At 39.1% G+C, this 11,879-nt stretch overlaps 2 protein-coding genes across 3 annotated transcripts; both read left to right on the top strand.

Moving 5' to 3' along the window:
- Positions 1-70: 70 nt before the first annotated feature.
- On the top strand, positions 71-6,649 carry LOC146316438 (B-cadherin). Its single transcript, XM_084734245.1, has 15 exons — positions 71-343; positions 892-990; positions 1,087-1,236; positions 1,321-1,476; positions 1,985-2,126; positions 2,209-2,381; positions 2,829-2,957; positions 3,041-3,226; positions 3,323-3,567; positions 3,662-3,804; positions 3,902-4,126; positions 4,530-4,754; positions 4,848-4,978; positions 5,763-5,906; positions 6,048-6,649. Exons 1-15 carry the CDS (start codon positions 281-283, stop codon positions 6,294-6,296), a joined length of 2,460 nt encoding a protein of 819 aa, XP_084590371.1. The 5' UTR covers positions 71-280; the 3' UTR covers positions 6,297-6,649.
- Positions 6,650-7,791: 1,142 nt separating this feature from the next.
- On the top strand, positions 7,792-10,359 carry tmem253 (transmembrane protein 253). Of its 2 annotated transcripts, none has more exons than XM_084734456.1 (7): positions 7,792-8,134; positions 8,246-8,407; positions 8,499-8,609; positions 8,716-8,772; positions 8,856-8,966; positions 9,123-9,263; positions 9,770-10,359. In XM_084734456.1, the coding sequence occupies exons 2-7, from the start codon at positions 8,246-8,248 to the stop codon at positions 9,821-9,823; spliced, it is 636 nt and encodes a 211-aa protein (XP_084590582.1). In that variant the 5' UTR covers positions 7,792-8,134; the 3' UTR covers positions 9,824-10,359. The 2 variants fall into 2 exon arrangements, with proteins under 2 accessions (XP_084590582.1, XP_084590581.1); XM_084734455.1 differs by having other exon boundaries at positions 7,804-8,134; positions 9,764-10,359.
- The last annotated feature ends 1,520 nt before the right edge of the window (positions 10,360-11,879 follow it).

Below are 11,879 nucleotides of genomic sequence, written 5' to 3' on the forward strand. Positions count from 1 at the left end.
CACTAACGTTAACTTTCACTGATAAAATCAAACAACAAACAACTACCCGTTAGGAGGAAAGTGAAGCACAAAAAACCCACAAGATTATTGTAGCCAGAGGTGGTTAAAGAACAAACAATGAATCAGTTAATCATACTGACTGAGGAAGGTGAGAAACTGTCAGTAAGGAGGGGTGGTAAATGCCACAAACTTGGAAGGCTGTCGTAGGAACAAAGCAGCAGATGCAGGTCAGACAGTCAGTCCAGAGACAGTGGAAGAAATATCTGCAGGATTTTTAATAATGAACGAGATGATGGGGAACAGCAGGCCTTTAAGGGTGCTCTTCTTGCTGTGCCAAGTCCAGGTGAGTGTTTAAAGTTGTAACAGAGGAAAACTGTTGAAAATCGTTCATTTGTAATGTGTATTTATTGGCTTTTGTCTTTCAGTAGATCTATTAAAATAAATGTTTTGCTCTGTCTGAACAGTTGTTAGTTTTTTATTTTCTGAAAAGCAAAATAGATTTCTATTGAATAATTATGTTATTTTTAAAGTGCAATATGAACAAATCAGTACTCAGATATTAAGCATCCAAGTCTTCCTACAAACAGTATTGCACTTCCATTAAATGAATTTACTGTATGTTAATGTAACTGCGATATCAGTATATACTCGTGAAATCTCATTTTAATCAGGTGTTTAATCATTTCAACTGTGCAGTATCAATATTGGGCAGTTGGTGCAAATTCAACTGTCAAGTCTGGTTATTGTTTACATTTTACACATTGTTCCTTATTTTTCCTCTTTCATATTTCCCCTGGTTCACACTCCTCTGTTCTTATCTTAGGAATATGCTGTAAGTGATGTGATGATATATTTGAATTTGAAGATGTTTGAATAACATTTGTTCCTCAGTGTTTAGCCTTTCTGGCTGCAGCAGAAATTCAACCATACTTCTTGAATACCACAATCAACTGCTCCAATAATGAAACCCCAGGGGGCAAAAATCTAGAGGTATGATTAGTGGTAATTTGTTAATTTTAAAATTGTTTTATTGATGAGATTGTAATTATATACCTGACTTGACGTGGTGTGTCCTGATTCAAACAGAACAACTCTGACTTGGGCCTTGAGCAGCTCACCATCATTGAGTTTCCACACACGTCTGGCAGTTTGAAACGGATAAAGAGGGAGTGGGTTATACCAGCCATTAACTTCCCAGAGAACGACAGGGGTCCATATCCCAAATTCATGGTGAAGGTAACCACCTAGTATTGATCATCGCTGAATGTACTTGTTGTCAGTGAATGATGAATTTGAAATATTTATATTATTGTTCTTTAGATCAAGTCAAGCAATGAGGAAAGGGTGGTGATAACCTACAAGATCAGTGGACCAGGAGCCGATCAGCCCCCTCAGGGTCTTTTTTCTGTGGACCGCCGAACTGGGGTGCTGTACATCACCCAGCCACTGGACAGGGAGAAGACAGCTGAATACAGAGTGAGCTGAGAAAAGAAAGCAAAAGTCACATTTCTACCCAAAGTATGCAGAACTTTTAGTCCTGGGAATTACTTTCCTCCAGCCTGATTGATGTTGTCTATGTCTCCACCTTGATCATGAAGCAAATTAGTTTGTGTGAAAAAATGACACCTATTTATTTCATTGACTTTATCATAGATCGATCTGTAATATGTTTTCCTCTCCATGTTGATAAAAAACAAACCTTTTGAAAAATGGTGGCTGACATAAAATTCTGTAAGGACTCAACCAATCAGAAATGTTCCTGTACTTTTGGAAAGGAGCCTACCACTGCCTGAGCAGGGACTTTTTGGGGGGTAAATTAATGTCCCTGGAACTTAATCTACCCTGAGGCTGAAGCGGACTGCTCCAAGCGGGCCTCCAAAGGTTCCTGTGCAGAGACAAAAGTTTTACACATAATCCCATAGCTGTGTCTTTATCCCTATGCACAGTAACTGTAAGAATATACTGTATGTGGTGTGTGTTACAGCTGTGGGCTCATGCACTGAACGAAGGCATTAATGCAGAGGATCCCATGGAGCTGATTATCAACGTCATTGACCAGAATGACAACGCTCCAAAATTCACTCATAACCCTTTCTACGGTGGAGTGAGTGAAAATGCTGACATTGGTGAGCGAAAAAGATGAAATTTACTTCCTAAAATGGCAATTTCATCTTCTAATAGTCACTGTTGTGCTGTTTCCTTCAACAGGTGACTCCATCATAAAGGTGACAGCAGTGGACAAAGATGACCCACAGACAAACAATGCTATAATAAGGTACAGAATTAAGGCTCAGATTCCTCAACATCCCCAAGAAGACATGTTTGCTATAAACTCAGTGAGTGGAATGATCACTGTGATGGCAAATGGACTGGACAGAGAGGTAATGTAACTTCTACAACACTTTATTATAGCACACTAATAAAACAAAACAATTTATGGGATTTATGAAACCTTTATCAGGTTTTATTATAAGATATATAGGGACACATTACAACAGAACTGTACTGTTAGCTAAAGTGTGTCATTTCCCACTGTTAGACACTTACTTTATTAGAGGGTAATAACTGACACATTTCAACAGAACTGCACTGCAAACTCACACATCACATATCTGGTACTTCCCCATTTAAAAACAATATGTGAACCAGATCTATCGAGCAAAAGCCAAAATTATAGTGGAATATTTTTTCCAGTTCTATTTTAATGTGTCCCTTCTTATCCTCTAATTAAGTTGAATGAGGGCCTAATAAAGGGTCTAATACCGTCTAATAAAGAACCTATTATTTGTAATTTTTGTCTAATTTTTTGTCACACCTCACTGTCTCAGACTCAGCCAGAGTACAAGCTGATCATTGAAGCTGCTGATATGGTGGGTGAGGGGCTGACAGCCACCTGCACGGTTATCATCAGTGTTACTGACAGCAATGACAATGCTCCACTATTCTCCATCACGTCTGTGAGTTAAAAATGCTCAAATACTTAATGTTGAAATAAGTTTATCTTTAACCGCATTTAGCAAGGGTTCTGGCTTTTTCCCAGACATCCGTATCAGTTCCTGAGAATGAGGCTGGAGTGGAGGTAATAAGACTTAAGGTCACTGACAAGGATGAGTTAGGATCACTGAACGCCAACACAAAATACTCGATAATCAAAGGCAACGAGGGTGGAGACTTCAACATCACCACAGGCTCCAATAAAATGGAGGGAATCATCAAAACAGTCAAGGTTAGGAAACTTCTGTCTGTTTTTTACTAATAAATCTTCGCTGTTTACTTGTCATGCAGAGAGTACATCTTACATGCTCTGTTTGTTTCCTCCAAGGAGCTGGATTTTGAGAGCAGTCCTGACTTTACTCTGCTGGTGGTGGTGACAAATGAGGCGCCGTTTACTGGACCGGTGTCAACCTCAACAGCCACCGTTGCTGTAACAGTCGTGGACGAGAACGAGCCTCCTGTTTTCAGTCCAGCAGAGATCCATGTGAGCATCTTAGAGGATGCAACAATAGGGAGTTCTGTGGCCAACCTGAGAGCTAGGGACCCAGACACAGACAGGAAACAGACTGTTCGGTAATAAAAAACACATACAGACAGACTATTTGTATATTGCCGCAGTCTGTATGTACTTTTTTAGTTATAATCAGGTTGTTTCTCTTGCTTTCAGATATAGACTACACAGTGATACCATCAGGTGGCTGAGTATTGATAAAGACACAGGATCAGTTAAGGTTAACAGCATCATGGACAGAGAATCACCCTATGTCAAAGACAGCAGATACACAGTCCTAGTTTTGGCTTACGATGATGGTAAGTTTACCCTTGTGGTCTTACTTAACAGCACCATCAGAGCCTTGTTTGCTTTGAACAATAACCCAGCCGTGTCCTTCATTTTTCATCCCTCTAGACACTGTCCCAGCTACAGGGACAGGTACCCTGGTTGTGACCTTATTAGACGTGAATGACCATCGTCCTGTCGTCAAGCAGAGGAAAGCCAGTCTATGCAACAGTGACCCTACTCCTGCCCTGCTTGACATAGTGGACATGGACGGACCAGGTCATGCTGGACCGTTTATTGTAGAGCTTCAAGGAGAGCACAAGATCAACTGGACAGTTAGCACCAATTCCACAAGTAAGAGAGCTCCTTACATACAAGGGTTATTATAATACCGATACCTCCAATAGAGCCTAAAGGGCTGGATCGAGTATCAGCGCATATGCAAGTCTACGCACTGATCCCGTATCACGTCATTTATGGGATCCTGCTACTTCCCAGCACGGGTCATGTAATTTTTTTAAGCTAGGCCAGGCTGTGCCAATACCTAAAGTTCAGGTATCAGAAGTGGTATCAGGAAGGAAAAAATGGTATCAGAACATCTCTAATATATACCCAGTGACAGAATGAAGTCATTTATATGGTAATTAATACAAAGTAGAAACATTTTAATCACATGCTGTAACACTAATGTGATATAGAATATCAAACCAAGCACTCCTCAAGCGTTAATTCTGTATCTTTTTTCCCTCCCTTGCAGACAATGTGGCAGCCCTGGTCCCGAGACGTGAGTTGTCACCAGGGGACTATCATGTGCTGATGCGGATCTATGATGTTGAGATGCTCTACCAAGACAGCACACTGGAAGTAGAAGTGTGCCAATGTCAGGGGGCCGTCTCTGCCTGCTTCATCCCACATTCTGCCCCTCATCTACCCGCCCTTTCTCTTGCAGCCTCAGTTTTAGGAGCAATTTTTGGTCTTTTGTGTATGTAGCTAGTTTTTCTTATTCACTTGATGCTGTTTTTTTTGGTTCTCTTGATCTGCATTTTATGTGCCATTTTTTTTCTGTTGACCACAGTACTGCTCTTGCTGCTACTGTTGTTACTGAGGAGGAGGAGGAGGTCTGAGAAGGATCTTCCTCTTCTTGAAGATGTATCCAGAGAAAACATCATCTACTACAATGAGGAGGGAGGCGGAGAGGAGGACCAGGTAGGAGCAGGAGGTTTCAATGCAGTTGTTATTACAAGAAATCTTTGTTGTCAGATGTCTGCTTTATTGGATAATAAAACGGATATACTGTACAATAAACCCAAATAGTGACACAATCACTGCAGGAGGCTTGTTTAAAATGAGTGATTTGGATGAATTTTAAGCAGATTCATTTAGACTTCACTGTCTGTTAAATAGCATGACTCATTCATCACTCAAACAAACCTCCTGCAGTTACTGTATTTGGGTTTATTGTACAGTCTGTCTGTTGTATGATGGGTTTTCCTGATACCTTTTATACTATTTTCTGTCTAATTAAGTTTTTTAGAATTTTAACAGTCATACACAGACTTCTTTTTTGCCAAATTCAGTCATGTTTTTTCCCTCCCTGATGTTAGGCCGTGGTTCTATTGGCTCTTTGGTTTCTGAACTGCTGCTTTTGCAGGATGATGCTGTTTAACAGACAGTGAAGTCTCTATGAATATAGCTTGTGTTTAGGTTTTCACCATGCCCTTATCCTGTCTTTTTTTTTTTTTATTTTAGGATTTACGTGTATCTTAAATAATAATCTAAACTTCTTTTTTTGTTATTTCACAGACATGAATGAAATGCATGAGAATTTTGTGTACTGTATAGATATTTTTAAAAGTATTCTTACACCCCTTGAAATCAGAAAGGACTTGCAACCCCTCGTGAAGTGTGATCCCCAGTTTGGGAACAATTGCAGAAAAAGATAAAGCGATCTACTTTTATCTAAGGTCCATTTTCTTTTCTTTTTCTTTAGGAGTATGATCTAAGCCAGCTCCACAGAGGGCTTGATAACCGTCCTGAAGTCTTCTGCACTGAAGTGTTTCCCACTGTCCAGAGCCGTCCATGCTACCGCCCACAACTCCAGGACAATGAAGAGATTGGCCAGTTCCTTGAGGATGTGAGTCATTTTAAATTTTACATATTAGACCTGCCTGTATTGCATGTTTACAAGAATATCTTTGGTATTTAAGTGTGTATTATTTATTGTATATTTGTGAGTGCCATAACTCTACAGTATGCTTCCTTGGTTCCGCTGTAGAACCTGCATGCTGCAGACAATGACCCCACAGCTCCTCCCTATGACTGTCTCCTGGTGTTTGACTATGAGGGCGCTGGTTCAGAGGCCGGCACTCTCAGTTCCATCAATTCCTCAGACTCGGGTGACGAACAGGACTTTCAGAGCCTGAGCCACTGGGGGCCGCATTTCAGCAGGTTGGCTGACCTGTACACAGGTGGGATAGAGGACGATGACACAGAAACACTCCCAGGAAAAACAGAATGGGTCTGACATACTGTATGTATTTATAGATCCTCCAAATTTATGTCCATCTGTCCAAGGTCCTCAGAGTGCTGTGTGACCTCTTTTTGCTGCCTTCTATGGCCTTTTTTTAGACTGAGCTGTGGTCTGAGATTGAAGATGCTCATGGTCTGTTCATAGCTTTCCAAGCTTGTTTATTGCACAAGGATGTTGCTGGAATTCTGTGGGTAAACAATGGAATTAAAAAGCTAAATTATAGTTTTAATAAAATGCATTTGCCACGCTTATTGAACATCAAATAATCCACATGATGTCATATTGTTACGCTTCTTTGATGCCAAAACCTGATTGCATTAAATAAAAGTAAACATTCTTTAGTCTGAGGATAATGAGCAACAGATTTAGTCATTAATATTACTGGAATTCTGAGCCATATCTTCAAAGCTGCTTTACATAAATATTTGCGAGGATGGAGTTGGGTAGTATGTTTATAACGTACAGCTTACTGACTTGTTGGCAGGCCTGTGGTGGAGCTCACATGGCACTAACATTAGACTCCACCACAGCATGTATGAAGAAACTATCTTAACAATAAGTTTAGAATGATGCTGTGATGCAATTGAAAATTAATAAACATTTGTAAACATTTGCTTGTGCCAAACTGCTGCAGTTTATTTAAACACTCAATGAAACAGACACCACTGAGAATATATATGTATGTATATATATATATATATATATATATATATATATATATATATATATATATATATATATATATATATATATATATATATATGTTCATATTATCTGTAAGTCCACTACATACTGTGTATAGATGAGACACTGATCCTGTACAGTCTATGCCGTTCTCAAGTGCAAGAATTCACATAAATAAATAGTGTCAAATTAAAATGCATAATTCATTGACCAGTAACATATCATCACATCAATCACAACACATTATCAGCTTCAGACAAATTTGTGTTGCAACTTTTAGCTAGCTAATGTTCCCTTGGTACAATATGGATCAGGTTTTGAAATGAAAAATGGATGTGTGAGACAAAACTGCACCATTAAAAGCTCCAAAGAGTGTGGTGAGAAACTATGATCTTTAATATTTAAAATATGGACTCATAGCAACATAAATACTTTTCTTCTTTTTTTGGTCATGTCACTTTTGTAATTTATTTTAGAAGACTGTCTTCTGATTCTTCATCTTTATCCTGTTATGTTTATCCTATATAATACACTAGTGTGTGTTTTTAACATTATTTTGTGGTACCTTGTTTATATTTGATGAAGTTTCTTATCATGCTTTTTTTCATTTCATTTTATTTTATTTCTAAAAACTTTCTGAGTGTTTAAATTTTACTTCACAAATTAAATTTGTACTTATTTGAAAACTTGATGATGTTATCATAACTATCTTGTTGCATCTTGTTTTTTGTATTCAGGCATATGAATGTGAGGGTTAAGGTGCAGGATTTAATGAGTGTATTTCTATCTACAAGAGTAGGTAATAGAGTTAAGACACAAAGTATAATCTCAGTCTGTCTTTGTCTAAAATGAAACTAGTCCTCTGATGCTAGTAACTGGCCACTGCCTACAAGCTGATAAGCCCTTTAGTCATAAGTCATGACCAATGATTTCCCATAATCACTCCCTCAAAAGTGGACTTTAACCATTCATTATCATCCAACTGAAGTGAACTTTGTGCCTCCATTGTAGATGCACTGTACTGCACAGTAGAGCAGCAGTGAGAAACAGTATCTGTTTAAATTTTTCTTATTTCAATTAGACAACATTTTCTGTTGAAATGAGGGCCTGTGGATAACTCTGTTAAAGGTTTACAACATTTGTGCAAGGTGAGTGCTCACAGACTGAAATCAAGTGATTCAACCATATGTGTGTAACAATATATACAGTGTAACATCCATTTTATTTTTGCACAAGTTAATTCTTTTCTTCCACGACAGATGAGGCAGAACATGTTTCAGGAGGGGCTGTACCATGTGTTTTTCAAAGAGAGACACTCAACCCGCCCACCGACCCAGGTTACCACTCATGGAGAGCTAGTCGATGTCAGGATTAATCGTTGGTTTAGGACTGTGGTGAACACCAGACTTTTAGTCACCGGGGTGAGATGCTGCTTTTCTTGTGTTTGTCCAAACCATTGGTTATCAATATAGTTTGTAAGCTGATAGAGTGTTTGCCTGCGTTTCCCCTCAGGTGGTGCAGATCCTCAGTGCCTTAACGTGCATACTAACCACAGTCATCCATGCATGTGTGAGCTACAGCTGCTCTGTCTCCATGACAACACCAGTGTGGTCAAGCCTATTTGTGAGTGCAGATCTGTTTCAACTGATATACACTCAGTGCAAATCTTTTAGATGGATTGAGAGACAGACAAAGACAGGGTCACATACAGCTGTTTGTGTTGTTACAGTATCTGGCTGCTGGGTGTCTGGCAATGGAAGTGCAGAGGAAAGCCAGTAGATTAAAGGTAAATACTTAAAGCAATCATTTCTAATCTTTCATGCATATGTCATCAGCTGCCCTGCTTAATTTTGCATTATTCATGAACAGATCATCGCTCTGATGAGTCTGAATGTCTTTAGTCTGCTGTTCGGTTTCTCTGCTCTCCTGGCAAACAGTCTCAGATCTACACAGCCTGTCGCGCTCAACACAAACCAACAGGTAATTCTGCAACTCTATGCAAACTTTTTTACATTCAACTCTAAAGCTTGTTTCAACTTCTAGTTTTACAAACTGAACGTGTAGAAATAAATGCTGTCTGAGCTGTGAGTCACTTGTCTTCCTCTCTCTCCCTCTCCATTTACTTCTTCTCACCAGCGTGTTGGTTCATATGTTGCAAAGGGGACCTCCATAGCTTTTACTATACAGTGTTTTCTGGCGTCATTCTACATACTTTTCCTGTGCTGGAGAGGCCTACAGCGCTACAGTTCTCCCCAGGCCTACAGCCGCCTCTCACAGGTATGCAAGTAGATATGTTTGTGTATTTGTTTGTGGATGTCTGTGGATAGGGATATGTGTATGTGTATTTCCTAATTTTCCTATTTAGCTAGTTCCTAATTGCACTCTTTGATGAAACAAAAGCACTTATGTTACAATGGAAAGCTATTTATTTTAGATTTGTTTATTTATTTATTTTTCTTCTTTTTCTCTCCTAATTTTTTGTATTGTTATTTTTTTTCTGTATGTGTATGTACCCCTTTGACATGTAATTAAAAAATATGTAGTAGGATAGGATCTACACAATAGTCTGGGTTCAATGGAGAGATTGTTTACCATTAAGTTGGGCATTTTGGTTATTTACAATTAAATTGAATACTTTTTTCTGGTTTAACTCTGTCAGCTGATTTGCTGTGATGATGAGGAAGATGAAGATGATAAGCGCAAGCAGTCCTGATTATATGATTGTTGGATTTAAAGGGGTCTGAATGAGATTCTTTGTTATGTTTTTTTTTTTGGAGGGGCAGGATCCAGATGAAACCAATGGGCCTTTAATGGAACAAGAGCAGTTCAGTTTGTGAAACTCAGAAGCCCTGAAAAGACACACTCCTGCTTGCATTGTTTAAACTCAAGTTACTGTTGCTGATCAGGGTTTGTATGGTTGGTATGAATCGCTTCTGCACTCCTGATTGAGGAAATTGTTTTAGATATTGCGAAATCATATCATGTCACCTGATTTAGTATCACTTCTCCTTTGGCATTTCCAAAAAACTTGAAATTCCAGCGAAATTCACTCTCCACATAAAGTGCAACAGCAAAGTTAAAACCTCCAGAAAATAAACAGCATGTTAGACAAGTAATGATATATTTAGCACACAGAATTTACTCAATAAATTAAGCAAAATCTATGTATATTTACAGCGCTGAGAGTCCTCATTTGTTTTATATCTCATTATCTTATGTAGGCGAATGAACATGAAGTTATAGCTTTTGCTTTCATTTCTCTTTGTTTGTATGACCACATGTATAAAAAATTGCAAATGCATGTAAATACTGGACAGTTTGTGGTTGTATTGAATCATGAATGTGTTGCAATTAAAGTATTTTTCAAAAGAAATCTCAATCTAGTTTACAGAACAGATTTTTTTAAAACAGATGACAGCTCTCCTCATTTTCACAGATGCTGTTCTGTGGTCACCACTAGGGGGCAGCATTGCCACTGATTTGACATGTACAGTCTAATCCACAAATCAGCTCTTTCAGTATAGTTTTAGAAGCTGAAATTGTTTAACTTCAGTTGCCAAATACAAAAATTTGAATGAGCAAGAATTGTTTGGTCTCTGCACACCAAAGACTACGCATACCGAAGATGACTGCAATGACTCCACACTGCTGTAATGATTTTATTGTTAACTGTCTGATAAGATATAGCCCTACATATTATACATCTCACAGCTGGTGGTAATCCACAACCAGTGACACCATACATAAGTTAAATAAGTACTCTATTAAGCCTTCCTAAGTAGAAAGTAGAAAGTAGCACATTGTTATCTTCAGTTTTCTGGCTGGTCCTTATTTCCAAGGCAGATATTTGTGCCTAATATTCACTCAGCCTAATACTAACCTTAACCCTAAAACCAAGACCCAGCCCTAAAACTTGTCTTAACAGGATGTCATAATGTGGCAAAAATGTGCTCTGAAACTAAAACTGGTCCTCACAAAGATAGATGTCCAAGAGTACATTGAGTACAGACACAGTGAGGGGTGTGGTGTGTTTGAGTATTTAAATGATGGAGGATTTCATTAAGAATATAAAGCAAGGTCATACACACACACACACACACACACACACACACACACACACACTTAAACACACACTCACACACACACAAACAGACTTGTGCAAGTGAAAAAACTCACAGAGGAGCTAGTTTCTCACGGCATGTCTAGCTAACAGCTTCCAGCTGTTGCCTGGTTGGGAGAGCTGCTATGGGAACACACCAAGTACAAAGAGTAACATGGGATTCATTAGTGAACGGACACAGAAGGAGAATAAAAGAGAGCAGGATGACGAGGTTCGGTGTCCTCAAAGAAACTGACAACTGATTTCTCTGGTAGAAACCACTTTTTTTTTGTGGTTAAGTATGACAACTACTGTTTGCGTGTGTTTGAAGTCTGTGTTTCATGATATAAGCGAACATGTTAAGCTGCACAAACAATCCATTTGTTCAGTTGTCTGCATCTCCTGCCAGTACACTCGAATGGTTCCATGTTACATTTACACAAAGACAGATTGTTCGATGTGATCTGAGCAAGCGGCCAGGCATGTGACATGGTGGCATGCAGAAGTCAGTAACTGTAAAATGTGCCTGGACGCATTTGCGCAGCTGTTTAATGTCGTGCTCTGCTGCTGGGTGATGAGCAATATCTTTTATCTTTGGAGTGCATCTTCCTTTGGAATCCACAGGAAATCCTCCTTCTCCTTCTCTCGGAGGCCGGAGCGCAAAGAGGGAAGTGACTGAGGCCTGGATGTGATGACAAGAGACTGAGTGTGTCCGGAAGAATGGAAGTGGAGACTACATGTGGGGATTCCCTTTGATAACTCTGACTGGCAGTCTGACCTTTCAGCAGGGCCGC

This window comes from Lutjanus erythropterus, chromosome 13 (assembly GCF_056507025.1).
Source record: "Lutjanus erythropterus isolate fLutEry1 chromosome 13, fLutEry1.hap2, whole genome shotgun sequence".
NCBI lineage: Eukaryota > Metazoa > Chordata > Actinopteri > Lutjaniformes > Lutjanidae > Lutjanus > Lutjanus erythropterus.

Bases quoted from the DNA above. Each gene is read 5' to 3' on its own strand.
- LOC146316438 (XM_084734245.1), top strand. From the start codon at position 281: ATGAACGAGATGATGGGGAACAGCAGGCCTTTAAGGGTGCTCTTCTTG. The intron at 991-1,086 runs GTATGATTAGTG...TGATTCAAACAG, and splicing joins CAGGGGGCAAAAATCTAGAG to AACAACTCTGACTTGGGCCT. The intron at 4,127-4,529 runs GTAAGAGAGCTC...CCTCCCTTGCAG, and splicing joins AGTTAGCACCAATTCCACAA to ACAATGTGGCAGCCCTGGTC.
- tmem253 (XM_084734455.1), top strand. From the start codon at position 8,246: ATGAGGCAGAACATGTTTCAGGAGGGGCTGTACCATGTGTTTTTCAAA. The intron at 8,408-8,498 runs GTGAGATGCTGC...GTTTCCCCTCAG, and splicing joins CCAGACTTTTAGTCACCGGG to GTGGTGCAGATCCTCAGTGC. The intron at 8,967-9,122 runs GTAATTCTGCAA...TCTTCTCACCAG, and splicing joins CGCTCAACACAAACCAACAG to CGTGTTGGTTCATATGTTGC.